The sequence below is a fragment of the Chrysochloris asiatica genome, unplaced genomic scaffold (genome assembly GCF_000296735.1).
Source record: "Chrysochloris asiatica unplaced genomic scaffold, ChrAsi1.0 scaffold00276, whole genome shotgun sequence".
NCBI classification, from domain to species: domain Eukaryota; kingdom Metazoa; phylum Chordata; class Mammalia; order Afrosoricida; family Chrysochloridae; genus Chrysochloris; species Chrysochloris asiatica.
In genome coordinates this window covers 3,699,910-3,724,385 of record NW_006408794.1, presented here as the reverse complement: position 1 = coordinate 3,724,385, position 24,476 = coordinate 3,699,910, and the positions used below count along the sequence as shown (strand labels likewise).

General features: G+C 40.1%; 1 protein-coding gene and 1 pseudogene across 1 annotated transcript in view; both read right to left on the bottom strand.

Annotated features, from left to right (window-relative positions):
* The window catches only part of DIP2C (DIP2 disco-interacting protein 2 homolog C (Drosophila)), a 631,911-nt gene that overhangs the window by 156,913 nt on the left and 450,522 nt on the right, over positions 1–24,476 (bottom strand). Inside the window, exons 14-17 of the mRNA XM_006874421.1 lie at positions 22,993–23,057; positions 17,983–18,076; positions 17,655–17,774; positions 15,744–15,858 (exon numbers count right to left, since the gene is read on the bottom strand). Coding sequence (XP_006874483.1) covers positions 15,744–15,858; positions 17,655–17,774; positions 17,983–18,076; positions 22,993–23,057 — 394 coding nt within the window. The remainder of the gene's footprint in view (positions 1–15,743; positions 15,859–17,654; positions 17,775–17,982; positions 18,077–22,992; positions 23,058–24,476) is intronic.
* LOC102835402 lies at positions 13,080–13,879 on the bottom strand (annotated as a pseudogene).

Here is a 24,476-nt window from a genome sequence, read left to right as displayed (position 1 = left end):
AGGTATTGTTTAAAGCACAGTTTCAGTTTTGGGTGAAGAAAATGTTTAGAAGCAAATAGTGGGTATGGTTGGATGGTTGTACAACACTTAATATAACCAACACCACTGGAGTCCTAGTGTGACGCTACAGGATAAGCACTGGACCGCAAACCCACCAGCAGCTCCTTGGAAACCTTATAAAGGGTCGCTATGAGTTGGAACTGACTCAGAGGCACTTAACAACAACAACACCGAACTTACACTAAAAACTGAATAAAAAGGCACATTTTGTCAGGTATATTTTATCATAATTAAAAGGTATAAGACTATGTAGAACTAGAAGTAATTATTCCTGTTAAGATTTACAGTCTTGGAAACCCTATAGAGCAGTTCTACTCTGTCCCATAGGGTTCTATAGGGTCATTATGAGTCGGAACCTACTAAACGGCAGTGACTTGTTTGTTTTTTTGTTCACTGGGCTGTGGGTAATTTTCAATGTAAATAAGATATTTGCATAAGGCCTACTGTATTTTTATCTATATTATGGTTGGAGTCCTGGGGTGGCACCGTAGAATAAGCACTAGACCTTAAGGTCAGTTTGCACTGCAAAGTCAGTGGTTCTAACTCACCAGCCACTCCTGGGAAACCCCATAGGTTAGCTAAGAGTCAGGACTGACTCGGTAGCACTTCACAACAACACACTATGGTTAATTTATTTTCTGTCAAAAACTCAAAAGGTAATAATTTACATTCTTATTAAAAACTGTATATTGTTCTTGAAAGTTCAGTTGGAATCAGGTTTCTTCTACACAGGTTACAGTCTAGAAATTACTCCTGTGAGAATTTGTTGTTGTTAGGTGCCATCGAGTGGATTCTGACTCACAGTGACCCTTTGCACAACAAAATGCAACTGCCTGATCCTGTACCGTCCCACAAATTTGGTTACATTTGAGACCATTGCTACTGGTACTGTGGCAATTCTTCTCTTGGGGGGGGGTCTTCTTTTTTGCCAGCCCTACACTCAAACACAATGCCCCTCCCTTTCCAGGGACTGTCCCCTTTCCTAATAATATGTTTGAAGTATGAGAGAAAAAGTCTTAACATCCTGGCTTCCAAGGAGCATTCTGTCTCTTTGTTTTCCAACAGATTTGTTTGTTCTTCTGGCAGTCAAGGGTACTTTCAATATTCTCCTCTAACACCATAACTCAAATCCATTAATTCTTCTACAGTCTTCCTTATTCACTGTCCAACTTTCACATGCATATGAAGCCATTGCAAACACCAGGACTTGAATGAGGTGCACCACAGTCCTCAACCTGATCTTTGCTCGAATACTTTAAAGAGATCTTGTGCAGCAGACTTGCCCAATGCAATACATTATGTGAACTCTGGACTGCTGCTTCCATGAGTGTTCCATGGATGCAAGCAAAATGAAGTCTTTGACAACTTCAATTTATCACAATGTTATTTATTGGTCCTGTGGTGGAGATTTTTGTTTTCTTTACATTGAGGTGTAATCCATACTGAAGGCTGTAATCCTTGGTCTTCAGTAGTATTTTAAGTGCTCTTCACTGTAAACAAAAAAGGTTGTATCATCTCTATATTGCAGGTTGTTAATGAGTTTTCTTCCAATCCTGGTATCACATTCTTCTTCAGGTAATCCAACTTCTCAGATTATTTGCTCAGATTGAATAAGTATGGTGGAAAGATACAACCCTGGTGCACACCTTTCCTGATTTTAAACCATTCTCTATCCCCTTTTTTCTGTATGAACAACTGCCTCTTGATCCATACACAGGTTACCCATGAGCACAATCAAATGTCCTAGAATCTTCATTCTTTGCCATATTATCCATAGTTTGTCATGATCCACAGAGTTGAAAGCTTTTACATAGTCAATAAAGCACAGGTAAACATCTTTCTGGTATTCTCTACTTTCAGCCAAGATCCATCTTATGTCAGCAATGATATCTCTATAGTTTCACGTCCGCTTCGTAATCCAGCTTTAGTTTCTGGAAGTTCCCTGTTGGTGTAATGTTGCAGCCACTTAAAAATTATTTTCAGCAAAATTTTATGTAATTTTTCTTGCATGTAATATGAATGATGTTGTTTATTTCCACATTCTATTGGGTGGCCTCTCTCTTGGAAGAGGCGCAGATATGGATCTCTTCCAATCAATTAGCCAAGTTTATGTTTTCCAAATTTCTTGGCAAAGATTAGTGAGCACCTCCAGCGCTCTGTCAACTTGTTTAAAGATTTAAATTCGTATTCTATCAATTGCTGGAGCCATGTTTTTTGCCAATACTTTCAGTGCACCTTGGAATTCTTCCTTCAGTACTATCAGTTCTTGATCATGTTTCTTGAAATGGAAGTACATCAATTATTTCTTTTGGTAGAGTGATTGTGTATGCCTTCCATCTTCATTTGATGCTTGCTGCATTATTCAATATTTTGCCCAATGAATCCTCCTTATTGCAAGTCAAGGCTTGAATTTTTTCTTCAGTTCTTTCAGACTGAGAAATTCTGAGTGTGTTTTTCCCTTTTGATTTTCTAACTCCAGGTGTTTGCACATTTCATTATAATACTTGACTTTGCCTTTTCAAACTGCCCTTTATAATTCAGCTCTTTTGACTTTCTCATTTCTTCAATTCGTTTTATCATCTCTGTGCTGGGCAGTAAGTTTTAGAGTCTCTTCTGACATCCATTTTTGTCTTCTCCTTGCCTTCTTAATGACCTTTTGCTTTCTTTTTGCATGATGTTCTTGATGTTGTTCCATAGCTCTTCTAGTCATTAGTGTCTAATGCATCAAATCTGTTCCTGAGATGCTTTCTAAATTCAGGTGGAATATGGTCAAGGTCATATTTTGGCTCTCCATGGACACATTTTAATATTCTTAAGTTTCAGCTTGAACTTGCTATGTGAGCAACTGACGGTCTGTTCCACAGTCAGCCCCTGGCCTTGCTCTGGCTGATGATATGGAGCTTTTCCACCATCTCTTCCCATAGATGTAGTCAATTTGATACCTGTGTATTTTATTTGGTGAGGTCCATGTGTACAGTTATTTTTTATGTTGAGGAAAAACAGTATTTGCAATGAAGAGGTCACTGGCTTTGCAAAATTCTAGCATGCAACCTCTAGTATTATTTCTTTTACCAAGGCCATTCTTTCCCAACTACTTATTCTTCTTTGTTTCCAACCTTTAAATTCTAATCACCAGTAATTATCAATACATTTTGATTTCATGTTTGATCAATTTCAGTCTGTGAGAATTGGTTTCTTCTACTCCAACTCCTTCCCTCACCATATAGAGACAACCACTACAGACAGAGGTTTAGGCTACTTCCCAACACCTCCAACTGCTTTGCTTTCAAGAGTGGCAATTTTTCTCTGGACCAGCCTTCACGTGGGTGATCAAAGATGTACAGTAATAGTGCACTGTCTTTCTATGAGGCTATAAGCATAGCACTGGACCGCAAGGTCAGTTTGAACCACAAGGTTGGCAGTTCAAAACCCATTAGTAGCTCATTGGAAACCCTACACAGGTTCTCTATAGGTTGGATCCTACTCAACAGCACTTAACAACATCAATAAGCATCACCTAGACCGTCAAGTGAAACTAAAACAGAGAAACCAAACCACACAAGGCTCCATTATATAAAATGCAAATCACAAAACTTATTAACCTACATATGTACATAGATATGTGCAAACAGTGAATGTGCTAATGCAAAGGATGGAGGTTCAAATCCACAGCAATGCTGCAAAAGGCCTGATGAGATTCCAAAAGACCAGTCACTGAAAACCTAATGGAGCACAGTGCCTTCTGTATACATGGTGTCTCTCTGAGATGGAGCCAACTTGATGGGAACAGCTACTTGTGCATGGATCGTTGATGTTCACAAGAATCCTGGAATAGGCCTGATGTTAACAGCATTTCCTCAAGGTTTTCAGATATGTGTAGGATTTTTAGATATGTATCAAAAAAACAACTTTCACTTTCTATATTATATACTTCTGAATTTTTTGTTCATTTGTTTATTTCAAAAAAGCTATCTATCAAGCATGTAGCATAGTAGTTATGAATCAGGCTGCTAACCTCAGGGTCAGCAATTTGAAACTACCAACTGTTCCACAGGAGAAAGATGAGGCTTTCTGCTCCCGTAAAGACTTACAGCCTTGGAAACCCTGTACAGGTTCGCTATGAGTCGGAACCAACTCCACTGTACACAACAACAATGACATTCTAGTCAGATGAAGACAGATAAAGATTACTGCATGGGCAATTTACATTCTGGTGGTGGATACAGACAGTAATAAGTATAGTAGGCCAGTACATCACATACCACACGAGAAGTTGATAAATGCTATAGAAAAAGAAAAGTACAGCAGGGTAATGAGTAATGGGAGCATGTAAAGGAGCACCCCAATTTTACTTGGTCTGGAAGGGCCATGGGTAGGTCTGAGCATGCTTGGTTCACCGGAGCTAGAAGCAGAGGGAGGACGCATCTGGATGAGCAAGAAGATAGCGTTAGGAGAGTAGGTCAGAGGTTTAGAAGTGCCACTCCAGGACTCTAGCTTTTCCCTAAGCACGAGGGGCCATCAAAGCTTTTGCCAGACTAATGACTGTAATCTGATTTGTATTTAAAAAAAAAATAAATCACTCCATTTGCTGAGTAAATAAAGAGGGAGATGAGGGGTGGCCAAGGGCTGAAGCAAGGAAATCATTTAGGCTAGTGCAGCAATAGAATTCCCAGACAGACTGGACGTGATGTGTGAGAAAAGGAAAAGAATAAAAAATGATTCCAAGGTTTTTGCCTGAGCAACTGGAAGGGTAGTCACGGTAGACTCAACATTGGTGAGGTGAAGAGACTGGGAGTGGAGCAGGAATTTTATTTTATTTTCACAGTAATAGTGTATTTATACACTGCTTATGTTAAAATACAAGAAAAACCATCATAAATATGCACTTTTAAATTAAAAATCCTATCCCTCCTGTACCTCCTAAGCTCATTACCCAAGTGAAAGTAGACTTGCATAACTGACACAGAGGCCAAGATCTAAAAGGTAAAAACTAGTGTCTAGTCTTGGACATTGCTAGATGTGACCTGATTCTGCCTAACGTTTCCTGGACAGGGAGACAATATGTGGGTGGGAGGAAAAAAATGAAAGGGTATGCTTTATGCAAGGCTGCAAGCTGAGATTCTTCAAGTGGCAAGTCATGATCCAAACTCACCACCACAGGGCAACATAGGCGGGAGAGGCATTCGTACCCTTACTCACAGAGGAAAAAATGGGAATAATCAGAGGTTAATTGGTCCAAGAATCTGTCTTTCCCTATTGGGCAAGGTGGTTATAAAAATTAAAATGTGAACATTTGAAAGCACTTCCTGAAATCTAAACAACACTGGGGAGATGCAAGATACTGAACACCACGGCAAACTCCTGGCACATGTTTGCAGGCCTGTGAGGTAGCTTCTCCACATGACCTAGGGATTCTTTTCTGATAGGGTACTGATGGCATGAAACCTGTGATTTCAAGTCACATTAGAAACCAAAATGAGTTTTAGAGGAGCACACTGGAGTATTCGTTCCTGTGTAAAATTATCAGCACTGTGCAAATTCACTGGGTGTCTTAGGGCCAGTCACCAAGCAATTCTTTTTCATATTTAATTTCAACAAAGCAAAAGTACTCATCATCCTGAAGCACTCCAAGCAGAAGTGTGCTATTTGAAGGCACTGTGTTTCCACCAAGCCAAAGCACTTTTCTAGTATAAGAAGGAAATCATTCTTATACTAAAACCACTTGAAAAGCACTATCAAGAAATAAACTGTCATTTAAAAAAACAAAACTATAGCACAAAATTGATTTTACAATACCTACAGTATGCTTCTTAGTTATGTCTAAACAAAAAACAAACAAAAAAAACCAACCAAAACAAAACCTCCAAATCACTGCCATCGAGTTGATTCTGAATCACAGCAACTCTACAGGTTTCTGAAACTATCAATCTTTGTAGGAGAAGACAGCCTTACCGTTCTCTTGCTGAGCTATCTCTCAGGGGATTTTATTCTGGATATTTGCTCTCCCTTACTCTTTTTGGTGGTGGTGGTTGTGGTGTGGCATTGAGTCAAGTGGGTTCCAACTTATACAGACCCTGTTTAGGGTTCCTGCACTGAACTGTGAACCACAAGATCAGCAGGCTCCTTGGAAACCCTATACAAGGTGGCTATGAGTCAGAACTGACTTGACGGCACTTAGTAAAAACAACATAGAGTTTCTGAGGCTATGAATCTTAATGGAAGCAAAAAGCCTCATCTTTCTCTCAAGAAGCTGCTGGTAGATTCAAGCTGCTGACCTTGTGGTTAGCAGTCCAGCTCGTAATCCACTATGCTACCAGGGTTCCATCTCACTTTCATGGTTGTTGCTGTTGTTAACTACCATCGAGTTATTTCAGACTCATAAAGACCCTGTATATGTATTCTGAGGAGTAGCTGGTGGATTTGAATTGCCTACCTTATGGTTCCAAGTCCAGTGCTGATCCTACAGTGTTATACGCAGAGTCCTCTCATGCTCACTAACAAGGCATGCTATATTAGAATTTTGTTACTATCCGTTACAAGAGCTCTGGTAGTGTAGTGGGTTTTGAGTTGGGTTGTAAATGGCAATGTCAGCAGTTTGAATCCATCAGTCACTCCTCAGGAAAAAGAAGAGGCTTTCTGCTCACATAAAGATTTACAGCCTCAGAATCCCTACACAGGGTCACTCTCAGTTGGAACAGACTCCACAGCATATAACCACCAGCACTATCTGTTACCAGAGGCAAACCAAGTTAATTGAGTCTGTGACTCTTGACATACGTGTACAACCATGGAATACTTGAGATAAGACTGTAATATGGTGTCCTGATAAAATAGGTTAAAATCACCTTAGTTATTTCTGCATCTCATTTATGTATCAAGAATCGTGTTAACATGCATTCCCCTTGATTTAAGAATGATTTAAAAAGGCATGTTGGTGGAGTACTGAGGACAAAGCATCACAGAGCACGACAGGCCACGCATTACACTTCTCTGTGAGGAAAACACGTACCTCAATAAAAAAACCAAACAGTCTGAATGAATCACCAAGACAAAAATTATTTTATCAAAGTGAAGGCCAGAATATAAAACAAGGATTACAAGTACACGTTTTAAGAAATCGTAAGAGAAAAATATCTTTATGTCAACACAACTTTCAGTTATATTTTGTTTTGTTTTCATGGAAGGAGCTACTGAGCATACCTATCGAAAAATAACCTTTCCTGGTTTATTCAGAATCCTGCTCCAGGATTAGGCTGACGAGAGTTTTCAGTTAAGGTTGTTGTTGAGTACTGTGGAGTCGATTCCGACTCACAGCGACCCTGTACAGGGTTTCCAAGGCTGCAAATCTTTATGGAAGCAGAAAGCCTCATCTTTCTCCCGCGGACCAGCTGGTAGTTTCAAACTTCTAGTGTAGTGGTTACTAATTGGGCTGCTAACCTCAGTTAAGGTTGCTGTTGTTGTGTGCTGCGGAGTCGGTTCCAACTCACAGCGACCCTGTACAGGGTTACCAAGGCTGCAAATCTTTACGGGAGCAGAAATCTTCATCTTTCTCCCATGGAGCAGCTGGTAGTTTCAAACTGCTGACCTTAAGGTTCGCAGCCCAAATTCGTAACCACTACACTACCAGAGCTCCTTTCAGTTAAGGTAGTTCCTTTATATTTATGGCAGGCATTGGTCCAGATATACTTCTATAAAGGTCCAGATAGCAAGTATGTTAAGCTCTCTGAGCCTAAATGGCTACAAATCAGTTACTTTAGCAACTATTCCACTCTGTTACAATGCAAAGCAGTCACAGACAATAGCATGGTTTAAAAATCTCTAAAACAGTAATTTGCAAGCTATGACCTCAGGTTTGATCCATCACCTGTTTTGTAAATAAAGTTTTATTGGAACACAGCCATGCCTCTTAATTTTACATGTTGTATGCAACTGTTTTTATGCTACAACAGCAGAGTGGAGTAGTTGTACCCCAAAGACCCTTGTTGTTGTCAAATGCCATCAAATCGGTTCTTGTATAGGAATTCCAAGGCTGTACATCTTTGTATTAAGGTCTGCCTGACCCAAGCCATGGTATTTTCAATAACCTCCTATGCAGGTGAAAGCTGGACAGTGAATAAGGAAGACCATAGAAAATTGATGCTTTTGAGTTATGGTGTTGGAGGAGAATATTGAAAGTGCCATGGGCTGCCAAAAGAACCAATTGATCCATGTAGGAAGAAGTGCAGCCAGAGTGCTCTGTGGAGGCCAGGATGGCCAAACTTAGTCTCTCATACTTCAGACACATTGTCAGGAGGGACCAGTCATAGAGAAGGATAACATGTTTGGTAAGGTGGAGGATCAGAGAAAAAGAAGAAGACCCCCAATAAGATGGATTGGCTAAGTGGCAGTATCGATGGACTCAAGCATGGCAACAATAGTGAGGTTGGCTCAGGATCAGGCAGTGTTTCGTTCTCCTGTGCATAAGGTCACTCTGGGTCGGTACCGACTCAATGGCACCTAACAACAACAACAACAACAACAAACTCTCTCCTGACAAGAAGTTAACACCTGCTACAAAATCTGGTGAGCCTCATGCTGTTTTAACTGTAACTTTCGCAGCATTTTCTTCTTTCCATGGATATTTTAGGTGTAGAAATAGCACATCTGTACAGTGCTCCTGGGTACTGTAACTCCCTGAGAGGACAATGGCTCACCTAGGTACCAGGTGCCTGCTCCCTGGCATGTCTGAGTGAAGATCCTGTTAGGAGCCATGGTCTAGCTCTATAAGTGCCAGAGTCTAACAAGAGTAGTGACTGGTTTTGCTAGAGATGTCAAGCCTATGAAAGGTCAAATGTTTGTTAAGTGCAAACAAAATGAATAGACATAACTTTTTAGGGTGATGAAATGTTTGCTTGTTATGCATAAGTAAACAAAATCTTACACTCAGAGGATTCTGGAGATAGCAAAACCTGTCTTGGAAGAAATGTTAGTGTAACCTATTTATTTTTAAAATGAGGAAAATGGGGCCCAGAAAGGTTTAGTGCTTTGCTCAGGGTCCTATTTCTTCCAAATGTAAAAATCAGTTCAGTATTAAAAATTAACACTTTCCTTCTACCAATCAAAAACCTTTTCCTTTAATGACAGTTCAACATCAGGGGAAAAAAACAACAAAACTGAATTTGTACAAACGATAAGAGATTTTGTGGTCCAAAGTATTTGAGTCAAAGTCTTGCTATCCTTTCTTTGAAGGAGCATTTGACTGGACTTCTTCCAAGACAGATTTAGTTTCTTTTATGGCAGCACAGGTAGTTTCAACAGTTTCTGCCAATAACCTAATTCAAATGCATCTATTCTTCTCACATCTACTGTCCAGCTAGCACAAGTATTTGAGGTGACTGACAATACCACGGGATTTTGGTCAGGTACACCAAATGACATCTTGGTTCTGTGGCACTTTAAAAGAGGTCTTTTGCAGCAGATTTGCTCAATGTAGCATGGGCTTGATTTTTTGACTGTTATTTCCATGTGCATTAACTGTGGATCCAAGCAAAACGAATCCTTGAAAATGTCAAACTTTTCTTCATTTATCATGATGCTGTTTACTGGTCCAGTTCTGAGGATTTTTTTTTTTTTTTTTAATTAAATCCACCAGGCCAAGCTCTACTTGCAACATATGGTAATGAAGAAAAATGGCACATAAGCCTTTTTTCTCTGGGATGACACTCTCACAACACTCATGAACTAAGGTAACAAACCCTTGCATCCTATTGAAACTTACACTGGGAGAACTCTAATGTTGACCAACAGCTTCAACATTACATACTGAAGTGACTCAACAAAAGATCTGGGGATATTTTTATCTGTGCATCGATTGTGGCTGATTGATGGATTTAGTGGGAAACTGATTTAGAGTCCTGTAGTGGTACAGTGGCTTTACGAGTCACCTTCAGATTGTAAATCACAGAATAAGTCAAGGGGCGATTAAGGGTCAGGCAAACAGAAGCCAGTCGTATTGAAAAGCAAGGAGTGATGACTAACTCAGCTCTTTTTGTATTAAGACAATTAATTTCCTGGGATAAAGATCTCTAATAAATATAATTACATCTTATTAAAGGAACCCTGATCAAAGTGTAGCAATTCAAGCTCCCATAAGGACTGAATCTAGAGCTTATTTAATTTACTCCCCTTATTACCTAAAAGAGTGCCATGTCTTCGCTGAAACTGGAAAGCTACCAATCCCAGTCAAGCTATGGTTTTATGAACTCACACTGTACATGTTTATAGAGCAGATACTGCCTTTAAAATTTTACTGAGGTGAAATTCACATAACATAAACTTAACTATTATAAGTGTTCCATAGCCTTTAGTACAGCCACAAGGCTGTGCTAACATTATCTCTATCCAGTTTCCAAATATTCCCAGCTCACCAAAATAAAACCCCTTACCCATTAAACAGCTTCTCCCTAAGTCCCTGTGACCATCAATCTGTACGCAGCTACTCTTTCACGTTGCATATATCGTGATAGTTTAACTGATTATTGGTATTGCATCCGAGTCTCACCCATCATATGGGAACATCACAAGCCAGATGCATTCTTTCCTTACAGAACACATAAGGCACACTCAGTATATACAAGAGCTGATACTTACTTTGTCTATTTCACTGTTAGGTGCTGTCAAATTGGTTCTCACTCACAATGACCTCATGACAACATAAAGAACCATTATCTGGCCCTGAACCACCCTCACAATTCTTGTTCTATTTGAGCCCATTGTTACTGCCAGTGTGTCAATCCATCTCATTTGGGGTCTTCCGCTTTTTAACTGAACCTCCATTTTTCCAAGAATGGTGTCCTCTTTCAGCAACTGGTCCCTCCTGACATCATGTCCAAAGAATGAGAGGTGAAGTTTTGCCATCCTCACTTCTAAGAAGCATTCTATCTAGCTGTTGTTTTTCCAACACAGATTGTTTTTCTGGCAGTCCATGGTACTTTCAATATTCTTCTCCAACACAATAAATTCAAATATATTGATTCTTCTATGGTCTTTTTTATCCATTATCCAACTTTCATATGAATATGAGGCGAATGAAAATACTATGACTTGGGTCACATGCCCCTTAGTCCTCAAACTGACATCTTTGCTATTTAGCCCCTTAAAGAGGTATTTTGCAGCAGATGTGGCTAATGCAATGTATCTTTTGATTTCTTGACTGCTTTATTCATGACAGTTGATTGCAGATCCAAGCAAATTGAAGTCTTTGACAACTTCAATCTTTTCTCCATTTATCATGATGCTATTTGTTGGTCCAGTTTAAGGGTTTTTATTTTCTTTACACTGAAGTGCAATCTGTACTGAAGGCTGTCATCTTTGGTCTTCATCCGTAAGTATTTTAAATACTCTTTACTTTCCACAAAGCAAGGCTCTATCACCTTAGATGAGATGGTTGCAACAGAAGGCTCAGGACTAGGCAGTGTTATGCTCTGTTGTTTGTAGGGTGGCTATGAGTCTGAGTCGACTAGATGGCACCTAAAAACAATTCACATCCTGACTCCCAAAATCAAAATATTCACTCACTAGGATTTTCTACTGTGTTTCTATCATAATTGCTCTGTGTTGTCAAGTCAGTTCTGACTCATAGCGATAGGTGGTTCCTGAGGTTGCAGAGTTTTGCAGGAGCAACAAGCCTTATCTGTTTCCCACTGAGCAGCTGATGTACTCAGATGGTCAACCTTGTGGTTTGCAGTCCAGTATTTATCGAACAGAGCCACCGTTATCCCAATGACTCTAACTCCCTTATTTGGGTGACGAGTCTAATTCTCTCATTTTTGGTCAGAAAAACAAAAAACTGAGGCCTTGAGTGAGATGACTTGTTAAGAATCACACGGAGGGTCACCTGTGAGGGACAATGAATTATTTAGTGTCTCTTCTATTCATAGTCTTTGTAAACTCCTTCCAAACCACTTTTTCCTGATGGGTCTGGATAAGAGAAGGTGGGGGAAGATGCGGACCGAGTATGATTCAGTTGTGATTGTTAATAGAGCTAATTGTGATCGTAAAAACTTGAAACTAACTTGAGAATAAAATGAGCCATCTCTGAAGCAGATGAGTTTCTCACTGCTATCAAGAAGACAGAATTGAGAGGGGAGTGTCCTTTGGACTCTGAGATACCTGCACATTGGGCTTCTTCGACCCAGGGACAGAAAGCTGTGACACGGAGCCACAAGTCAGTGCACTAAACAGCACATGGGATTCCCAGCCTAAGGATCAAGTAAAGCTGAGGTCTTTGGGCAGGAAGCTCACTTGTGGAGTGGGATGCCTACAGGCACTTCACTGGGGAGTTACGATGGCTGAGGGTTACAACAGTATGGAGTGTCCTGTGGGCATTTTTATCAGCCCTATAAGAACTTAGTAACATTGCCACAGCAGAACAGAAGCCAGGCCAAGGGACTGCGGGTTAGAGAAAGGCCTGCCTGTGGGCACAGCAAAGGAGAGGGTGCCCTGATGGGAAGACCTGTGCCCTCAGCATTTCTGAACCTGTTAATGTCCCTAATAAACTGTGAGTACGGTGTCTGAGTTCGGTGTGGCCACTGTAACAAATCACAGCATCCAGCTTTGAAGTAGCGCTCTGTGGGAGGGAAGGCTGCTGCCATTTTTGATACCATGGCAACCACGAGCAAGGCTGAGCTCACACCTGGGACTCCTGACACTTTTAGCATCCACTAAACTTTCTGAAGCTCTGTCTTCAAAAAGTGCAGAAAAAATGAAACTATAAGACAATACAATTTTTCCACAAATGCCATAAAGTCTATTATTATTAAGTGTTCAAATTAGACACCTATTTAAAAAAAAAAAAAAAAAAACCTATCTAACTGTGACAGTAAATTTGCCACTACAATCCTGTGCAAATTTTATATTCCAAGGTCAAATATAAATTCCAGGAGATTATTCATAGCATGCTTCTTATTAGGATAACAGGTCATCAATCTTCAAAATGAATATTGGATTCTGGTTAATGGTACAGTTAAGTCCTCATCGATTTAAACTGTTTTCAGACTTTTAACTGTTGTTTCAATCACAATTAAAAGTTGTTTCTGATACTTTACTTTTTTTTTTTTTAAGCTGATTTTTAATAAGAAAGCACATTGGGGATAGGTCAGAAGGGGTGGAGCTGGATTGTCTGGTGTGGGGCGGTGGTGGTGCTGGGAAATCCAGGATGGCTGCAGAAACTGCTGCTGCTGCTTCTTGGTGACTGCCTTGTTGGCAAGGTCCTTAGCCTTTTCTGTAGCTGCCAGTGCCGTCTCCTTTGCCTTTTCCTTGGCTTCTTTGGTGGTTTCAACAAGTGTTTTAGAAGGGGCCTCACCTTGCAGCTTGGCCAAAATATATTCAAACCCCTCCATAGTCTTGGTCACATTGCTTTTAAACCAGGCCAGACCAAATTCCTGGGCAGCCCTGGAGACGCCAAACAAGCCTGAGGAGACCCAGGTTTCCCGGTGAATTTCGGTCCAGCAGCAGCTATCAGAGTACACACAGTAAACACAGCGTTCCTCCACCACCAGCAGCCAGGCATGGTTGATGTTCCAAGTGAAGGTGGTCATGGTCTGACTTTGTGGGTTCACAATAGAGTCCTCCAGGATGTACACTGAGTGAGCAACATTGGCAGGAAACAACTGCTCGGCCCAGCGGGGCATCCAGTTGGTCTTGGTCAGGAGCTTCTGGTCAGGGGTCACCTCCCGGTGTACTATGTCCTCCGTCAAGTCATGTTTGCTGTCGGGGTTCGGATACGCTGCCAGAAGGCGGCGAACACTTGGTCCCAGGAACTCCGGAAATATTTCACCATCGTCCTGGCCGGGACGGGCTCAGCACTTGCGCAGCATTAGGGGTGCGGATCCCGGGGGCACTCGAAGGCCTGGCCGGAGGTCGGCACACGCCCGCCAGGCTCGCAGCTCAGTGAACGCTGCACCGCATCCAACCAGCCACCGCGGCTATGAGAAATGGCCAGGGTACACGCCACTTCTGGCGCAGCCCTGATACTTTAAAGATTTTTAGTTTCTCAGAATGTTGACCAAGCAGTCCAGTGAAGATTACATGCACAAGCACCTTGAAGCATTAGCAGGCTTCTTATTTAAGAACATTCTTCTATTGAGTATGTTTAGGAAGCCAAGTATTTCAGTAATATAGAGCAGAACTTAATCACTAAAATTTTTATGTCATCCATGACAAATGGGGTTACAAGAAATCAAATATAATCAGGTTTTAGGAAAGTGTATGCAATTTACAAAATAGACTGCACCATTTGGAAATGTGGTCAGAAACTAACATTCTACATTCTATTTAAAATACTCTGCTTTGCTTCGCTCTTTGTGAGAGGTATTTCTCACAAAACAACATACCTGGGTTTTGTTCCCATTTAATGAACTAACTCTCAAGGCACATGCACAGCATTTTGTGGAACTATGATTTATTTTTTCTGGCTATTTTAGTACAGAGTTTGATAATGAAATCCCATTAACAATGACAACTTAGTTTCTTAACCAAGTGAAGTTATACAGATTATAAAATAGTAACTTACTATCTCTCAAGCACTTATTCTGTACTACGAGATAAAAGCTAAAGATATTGAAAAATGTGTCATGTGGTAAGTTTCAATATCTAAATTATACAAATATCTCATCCTTATATTATGTGGAAGAAGCCCTAGTGGCACAATGGTTAAGTGCCTGGCTGTTAACCAAAAGCTTGGCAGTTTGAACCCACATAGCTGCTGCACGGGATAAAAGCTTGGAGATCTGCTCCCACAAATTTTACAACCTAGAAAATCCTATGAGGCAGTTCTACACTGTTACTTGGGGTCTCTATGAGTGTGAGAGTAACTTACCTGCACGCAACAACAACATTAGCATGAATGGTGTGAACAACCAAGACCAGAAAAAACATTTAACATTTAACTCTAAATGTGATAATGATGATCAAAAAGGCCTCCCTGGTACCTCTTTTTGAGACTACTGACTGTGTGGAACACTTTTCATCTTCTCACCTGGGCAGAATAATAGCTTCTATCTCCCAAACCACTTCCTTCCCAAGCACTCTGCTGCTCTGAAGCAGGCTGTGATGCTGGAGTGACTTGTGACCGAGGACACTGTGAATAATGCTCAGGCAAACTGACAGCATCCTAGGAAACTGTCCATGCTGGGGGAAAGCTGCCTATCACAGGCCACGGATCCCCCTTTGATGTGCTATCCAGCTACTCAAAAGCTCACTAAAACCAGTGTTTTTAATAGTGCAATATATGTAGTATTTCAGAAGACAGAAAACAAGGCTGACATAAAAACTGTATGCTAAAGGGCACATGCTCTTTCCTATATAACTAACTTCAGCCACCATTTACTCTATTCCACTTGCAAAGGAAATCTGCGACTGAGACACGCAAATTAAATACGATTCCTCTACCAAAGGGCAAGATACCAGTAGATATATTTTCACTTACTCTGAAATTACAAAGAAACTATAGAGATTGAAAGTGTTTTTGTAACTGATGAATCTAACCATTTCAGTAGAATCCATGTATAGGAAAAAGGTTACTGATCTTGTGTTCAGTCTCACACTAAGCGTTAACTATATGTAGTATGATCTCCAGATCTCGCTTTGCTGCTTAATGACGGCTGTTTTCTAAGCTGTCTGCTTTAATGAATGTCACCCGATACCTTCGGATGGCCACGGTGAGAGCCTCTGGTGAGCTGGCACAAGGACAAATGACCTCCTGCCGTAGACCTTTACTTTGGAAGACATTGAGAAATGCATCACAGGAAGAAATAGACCCTAGAGTGAAAAAGTCAGACAGGAAAAACAATCAGACCAATGAAGCAATGCAATCTATTAAAAAATATTCCATGATATAAAATATTTTTAATCCGATTTTAGGCATAAAAGGGGTTGTCAGTTGTTGCCCAGCAACTTCATTTAAATATAACTGATCACTTAAGGTACACTGAAGTATACATCACTAAATACAATATCAAAGGAGCTCTGGTAGCGTAGTGGTTACGAATCGGGCTGTGAACCGAAAGGTCAACAGTTCGAAACTACCAGCCGCTTCGTGGGAGAAAGAGGTTTTCTGCTCCCATAAAGATTTACACCCTCGGAAACCCTGTATAGGGTCGCTATGGGTCAGAACCGACTCGACGGCACTTAACAACAACAACAACAACAACAATACAATATGATGGAGTCATAGAAGCATAGTGGATTATGAGCTGTGCTGCTAACTGCAAAGTCAGTAGTTCAAATCTACTAGTTGCTCCATGGAAGAAAGTTGAGGCTTTCTATTCCCGTTAAGATTTATAGCCTTGGAAGCCCTATACAGGGTCACTACGCATTTGAATGGACTTGGTGGCACACCACCACCACTACCACCAATACAGTATCACATAATACAATTTATCACATAAGTTACAATGGAAAAAGACAGTATTCTCAAACTTGCAGCAAAAAGGGAAGACTATTCAATAGTTAACATTAAATAAAACTTTTATACCTAAAAGATTATTGTGGACTGATAAAAACTTTTTGTTTATGGCTTTTCCTGAAACTTATTCTATCATTTTCAATAGGCATATACTAAGAAATGGGCAAATCTAAATTAACAAAAAAAACTATCTTCTATGTTAACAAGAACGAGGAGACTCAAGTGTAATTACTATATACACATCAGCCAAACTATTTCTAAATACAAGCGTACCCTGCTGTATTGCAAGGCACAGCATTCTGTAGCTATAAAAGAGCTCATGACTTACGGAGTTATTTTACAAATGGAAGAATCATTTTTAAAACGAATACTAAATTATCTCTTTGCAAGTCCACTTTTGTATATCAGGCATTACCCAAAGTGTTTGCTGCTTTCATTTACAAATGCGTATCTTGCACAATTTGCAAATGTGGTCAGAAACAACCACTCTACATTCTATTTAAAAAGACTTGGCTTCAGTCTTTTATTTAGCACTTCATTCTTTGTGAGAACAGTTTCTCACAAAACAAGCTAGCTGTGTTTTCGCTGCAATTTACTGAAATATTTCTCAAGGTGCATTTATAGTATTCTATGGAATCTTCATTTATTTTATCTGTGTGTTTGGCTATATGATTTGATAATGTAATCCCATTAAAATGACAAATCAATTTCTTGATAAGGTAAATTAGTAAAAAGTATAAAACAGCAGAGGTTAAGAACACTTGAGTACTAATACCATGCCTAGGAAATGCACACAGAAATTTCTTTATTGGATTATTATGAAACCTCAGGTAAAGGCATCTTTCCACAGCTCAGGAACCAGGATTAAAATATGCAACTTTCTCTGTAAAATCAAGAAGTAAAAGTACCAGAACTTCACCCCAGAGCTGTGTCTCCAAATTCTAAGTTCTTAGCTATTATGTTCCTAAGCATGTATCTTAAGGCTATATAATACTGTTGGATCATTATTTTAAAGATCTTATTTCTTAATAAGGCTTAAAAACAAACAAACAAAAAAGAAAACACAGAGAATGAAATATAACCTAAAAAGTGAGGACCTCTATTACATGCTGTGCCTGTCTTTCAGGATAACAACATAAAGGCCACTTACAGGGATTCGCGCCATCAGCCACTATTAGCATTCGGAGAGAGGACAGGTTGATGTCTCTTTGATCTCGGTGTGCTACTAATGCCCAGTGCATGTCCCTTGATTTGACACAAGCCACTTTGGCTAAAAAGAAAGCCAGAAAGTAGGAGGTTACCATGTGTCTCCATCAAACATTTAAAACAAATCACATGATTAATGAGGGAATGGTAAATAATCTTGGGTGAGAGTCACCACACATATAAGGGGGCTTTTGAGGTTCCCTCATAAACGTAGATGTCACCAAAGCAACTGTCAGGAGATGCCCAGGACCATCTGAATGTGACAGTCTTACCTTTGTACTGGCAGACCTTCTGTATCCAGGACAGGGGGTTCACCTTCATGAGGGAGTACGGGATGCTGATGACATGCATCATGTTCATGACACTCTGGAATCAGAATAGAATAAACACACACAGATGTAAACATAAAACCCCCAAATCCAAACCCACTGTCACTGAATCTAAACAGACTCACAGCGATCCTGTAGGACAGCATGAAACTGTTCCTTAAGGGATTCAGAGGCTGTAAATCTTTATGGGAGCAGACTGCCTTGATCTATCTCCCATAGACTGGCTGGTGGGTTTGAAATGCCCTTCTTGCAGTGAGCAGCCCCCTTCACTACCCGTGCTCTAGATGTAAGCACACTGTTGTTATTAAGTGCTGTCTGGACTCATAACAACACTAATACCTAATACAGGATTTGCAAAGAGTGACTGGTGGATTTGAATCACCGACCTTGCAGTTAGCAGTCCAGTGCTTATTCTACAGCACCACACACCACACCACATTACTCCTCGATGTCATCACATACTGCTTGCAGAATATTAACCGAGCAGGAAAAGCCCATCTCCTCCACAGTGTGGAAAAGCCATCGCTGCAAGCCCAGCAGGCAGAACAAAGAACATGTGAGGGTTCACCTAGGTGCTTCAGGTGAGGATCAAGTCATTGCTAGTTGACATCAAGTCAGTCATGACTCACAGGGGCCTCATACAGAACAGAACGAAATGCTACCCCACCCTGGGTCGTCTTTATTATCGCTGGTAGTTTGAGTCAATTCTTGTGGCTATGGCATTGATCCATTTCATTTTCCTTGTTCCTCTACGTTATCAAACATGACACCCCTTGCTAGTGATCATCTTTTCGGATGATGCATGCAAAAGGGGTTTGTGACACCACCAAGCGTTCTGAGGGTCAATGGACTTCTGATACTTATAACATTCAACCCTATCACAACACGAATCCTGGTATGACCCTTTAAAAGAAAGTTAAAGTAAAATGACTGTTATAGTAAAAAGTACTGCTAAAGGTCTCTGCTTTTGCCTTTATTTAACCATTGCTGATGGAATTAAAGTGTTTAAGTCTGAACCCTTTTTTCAAATAAAATGTCTAGCTGAATGATCATGAACGATAGTTTTCAACAGCCTTTCACATTCTTGAAGTTTAACTGTTTATATTATGCTATATTTTGTTTCATGAAATACATTTCTTTAATTAAATGTTATGTTGAGGATACCAAGGAATACTAGAAAGTTTGTTGCGCTCACTCTCAGTCTTCTATCAAGCTTTGCGAATGCAGATCAGGACTCAAAACAATTTCTGTCTTCAAAACGTCAACCGCTGCCACGGAGCTAATTCTAGCTCATAGTGATCCTAAGCCACAACCACTGCCATCAAGTCGATTCCCACTCCCAACAACCCTGTAAATCTTGACAAGAGCAGAGAGCATCATCTTTCTCCCATGGAGACCCTGGTGGGTTTGAACTGCCAACCTGGTGGCTAGCAGTCCAGTGCTTAATCCTACAGTGCCATCAGGGCTCCCTTTTCTTTAAAAGGGATGAGCAAAATATTTAAATGGTTGCCAGTTACTTGCTGGACTCCTAGTGTTGGCTAAGCATTGTATTGCTAAATGCAAGGTCAGTGGTTCAAACCCACTAGTTGCTCCTTCGAAACTCTATACGGAGCCGCTATGAGTCAGATCGGACTTAACAGCACGTAACAACAAAAGCTACTTGCTCTAGTTAGGATTTACACAACTGCAGAGATCCAGAGGACAGACTGCACTAGCAAAGCAGAGTGACTTTTAGGGACTCTAACATGGTAATAGTCAATAAAATCATTTTTATTTGATTTTGAGGATATTAGTATTTTAATATGATATGCAGGGTAGAAGAAGAATGAGGGGACAAGACCAGTATGTAGAGCCAATATTTAATTCAAGAAGCTCAAAATAAAAATGAAATGAAAAGATCTTCCTTTCTAGGAGGAGGGTCTGCCAGCTGACCAGAATGCACTTGTAGGTTCCCCAGTCCACATCCCTAGCCCCTCTTCTGCTTTTCTCCCCATTCTGTGTTGGGGGAGAGTAAGAACATCTTTCACCCTGATGCTACACAAGACTGGAAACTGCTATCTAGTCAGAGATGTTTTTTTGTGCTAGAGAGAAGTACCTGAGTGGTACAAACAATTAACATGCCTAGCTGCTAACTGAAAAGTTAGAGATTCACGTTTACCCATAGACATCTCAAAAGAAAGGCCTATCAACCTTCTGAAAAATCAGTCACTGAAAACTCTATGGAGCACAGTTCTACTCTAACACACAGAGTCGCCGTGAATCAGAACGGACTCAATGGGAGCCAGGTTAGAAAGTGGTAAAAGAGACTCACAGACTACTGAGTTCACCACAGGCAGCAACTCAGATGAATCTAAGCAAACAAAGTGACAATAGTAACAAATTAACTCAGCAGAGGAGGTTATAATATTACAAATATCTTGATAGCAAGAATGTCATGGATAACTCTATAAACAATTTGTGAGTTTCTCACAATGATAGTAACCAGTATTAACAATGATGTTAACTTTCTGTTACTGAGTACATAATAACTGAAACTGTAACATTGTAAATATGAAAATGTTGCTTCTTGTTGTTGAGTGCCATCGAGTCTGAACTGACTGACAGCGACCCTCACTCTAGTGTTTCTGAGGCTGTAAATCTTTGTAGGCGGAACTGAAGTGGCTAGTGGGTTCAAACTACTGACCTTGTGTTTCACAGTCCATTGCTTCGTCCACAGAGCCACCACACTCCCTGTATTAGCTATTCATTAACCATTAAAACAAACAAAACCTCACAGTTTTTGAGTTGGTTTCTACCTATAGGATAGGGTCCTGGTGTGCACTATGGGTTAATGCGCTGGACTGCAAAGTCAGTTTGAACTGCAAAGTCAGCAGTTCAAGCTCACCAGCTGCTCCTCAGAGACACTATACAGGGTTGCTATGGGCTGGAAATGATTCGATGGCACTTAACAACAACAACAACAATATGGGATAGGGTAGAACTGCTCCATAGGGTTTCTAAGATTGTGTATCTTTTCAGGAACAGACATCCATCCTTATCTTTCTCCCATGGAGCTGCTGGGACGTTTGAACCTTAACTCACAGCACCCTCAAGCTCACAGTAAGCAACACAATTCACACAGCAATCAAGTTGGATAAGGAATCTTCTCATTTTCAGAAAGGAAAACTGAGGTTTAGAGATGTGAAGGTATTTTGACCCATTAATTCATCAGTCATCAAATGTTTGTTTGTTTTGTTTATCAAAAGACATTATTTGAGAATAGGCACTATGGGACGTGCCTAAAGTCACAGAGTTGTAAATGGAAGGGCTGGACTTCTAAGAATGGACATGTTCTAACAGAAAGCTACTATTACTGTTACTATTGGAGTTTCTCTATGATTAATTAAGCATGGTGGTGTTTCCACTGAACACCACAGCACTAGCGTATTGGCATTGCAGCTGTCCATCGATATTTATGGTCTCATCTATGGTATTAACAGAAAGAAGTAAGCTGGTGCCGGTTTTTGAAGCTCAAACATGAGGTATACCTTATCAAGAAACAGCAAGCCCTACTTTCTGTTATTGATGATCTCATCACTTGTAAAAAAAAAAATACATAAATATTAGATTTTTCTACTTCAGCAGTTATAAATTTCAGCATAAAACTATTAAAAAGAAAAAAGGAAAGTGAAAATCGTTGTACATGAAACAGACATGCAGAGACTCAAAGTAGTTATGTTATACATATACATGCTTTTGAAAATGCTAAACCTATTGTTCAACTGTTGAGACTGCAGCTCGACCCAACCCAGCAGTTTAGTGGGAGACAGATCTGGCAAGCTGCTTCTGTAAAGATTAAAGCCAAGAAAGTTCAAAGGCACTAACACAACAACAGCATTAACAATAACAATGGGGTTATTATAATCTCAGGGCATTAGGAGTTCAATGACTCAAAAAAGTAGCTGCTTGGGCATTGTGATGAAAACTTCTAAGAAATTATCTAACAACTTAAGACAATGAGGTGCTGGGTCTGACTGAGGGCTCAGGACCATAATCTCAGGGGACACCATTGTCATTTGGCACAACAAAGTCTACAAACACAATGGTCTACACCTTACTTTGGTGAGTATCGTCTGGGATCTTACTAGCTCATGAGGGACCATCTAAGATGCAGCTATGAGTCTCACAATGTGCAGAAGAAGAGTGATGAGAACTGAAAAGGCTTGAAATCAATTGGTGCAATGGACTAAAATGAACTCTGAGACCAGAGCTAGATGGTACCAGGCTACCACTACCAACTGCTCTGAAAAGGATCATATTAGAAGGTCCTGGATAAAGTGGTAGAACATGGAAAACAAATCTCTAAATTATTAAAAGAAGAAAAAACAAAAAAAAGGACCAAATTTACTGGTCAGAAAGAGACTGGAGGAAAGTGACACTATCTATAGCCCTTGACCCCTCCTTCAGGTATGGAAAGGAACTCAAACTTAAGGCCCTATTTTCAGCCATAGATAGGCTCCCTATGAATGATGTCAGAGTCGTTCAAATCAAAGGGTAACATTTAACTAAGGGCAGAGCTGAGAAGCGACAGGAAGGTGAGTGGAATGGGAATAGGAACCTCAGGGAGGGAACCAGAATAACTGCTGTTGCAGCATGGAGGGGTTGCAATCATTGAGATGAAACCAAGTATATGATCTGTTGGATGCAAAACTCATGACCTTGTCTGTAAACCTTCAATCTATTCACAATAAAAAGTCCAAAAAAAAAAGGAGTTGCTGAAACCAGTGAGGTTGTTATTGTGGGCTGTATTATCTGAGCCTTAGAAACAGTAACAATTTTTGTCTTTGTAATGCAGCAGATATCACAAACTGATATACAACTTACCCAACTGTATACAAATCATAATTTTATTTAGAACACTGAGCACATTCAAAGGTAAATTGAGAAAAGGGAGAAGGAAAACATCATACTTACTGTCAGAATCCCATGCCAGAGTCCAACATCTTTCTTGAAATCTAACACATTCACAATGGTTTCAGCTGTATAACAAAAATACATAAAAGATGTTTACTAAATAAAGGTCAGCACAGACCAAAGTACAAACAAAATCCAGCAGAACATCAGGGTTAACACTGGAGCTGGGAAAAATATCATTTCATTGTTATCTTTGTGGGTACTCTAGCCTCCAATCAGATTCATTAGAAAATGCTGACTATTCTTCTGAAAATTGTTTCCATATGAATGTTCCATCATGTAAGGAAAAAACAAAAACTGTAACACCATAAAATTATCCCTCTCTCTTATGTATTTACTTTTCCATTTTCTTTCTGTATCTCCCCTGAAAGGAAAACAGCCTGGACTCCAGCATGCCCTGCTAGATCTAAAGACGATAATCAGTTTTCAGAAATACACTGGCCTATGTTGTGCTATCACAAGTATTTAAAGGTGGCACTGGGATAGTAAAGGAAACAAAGGGAATTCAGAAAGGTGTTAATGGAAAAGTATTCAAGAATTATGGGAGAGAGAAGAGAGAACCTCTAAAAAGGAAAAGAGAAAGAAAAGGAAAGACAATTTCTCCAATTTTGTCTTAAACTCCAACTAGAAATTATACTTGAAAACAATTACTATTATAGAATGTGGAAGCAAAGCCACAGATCCAGCCAGAACAACGGACAACTTCCTTTTGAAGTCTTGTCAACCAAGGTTGTAGACTTCAGCTATCGTGGACACGCTCCAGTGCCACCTGACAGTGAATTCCCTAGGTATTTATCAATGAATGCTGCATCCTGTATGCTTCCCTTGTTCATTCTTGCAACGGTCACCAAAAGTTTAGTACTGTGTCCCTTATTTCCCCTTCAAAGAATAAAACATGAAGGTGGGAATGCATGAAGAGGGACTTTGAAAATTAAATATTCTCGAAGGCTATAGACTGCATTCTGTTTTATAAAAGTTTTTTTTTTGGGGGGGGGAGAGAAATAAGGCATGAATATATAAGTGAGCTTCAAAAAAAATGCATGGAAAAATGGTACTTTTCCTTGAACTTTCTGAAGGCCCCTCATATATATTCCCTCCCCACCTCTCACAAATAATAGCCTGGACTTTCAAGAAGTTAAAGTTAGAGATACAGATCAGGAGGTTGTAAGAAATGGCTGAATTAAAAATGAAAACATATTAACAAATAAGAAGCAAGGTTCTTAATGGGTGTAAGTGTCTGGTCCAAACATTAGTGACCATTTTCACAAGACTAATGTGCTATAAAAGGAGCTCTGGTAGCGTAGCGGTTACGAATCGGGCTGTGAGCCGCAAGGTCAGCTGTTCTGCAGGAGAAAGATGAGGCTTTCTGCTCCCATAAAGACTTACAGCCTCGGAAACCCTGTACAAAGGTCGCTATGAGTCAGAACCGACTCCACTGCACATAACAACAACAACAATGTGCTATAAACAAAGGAGGTGACAGA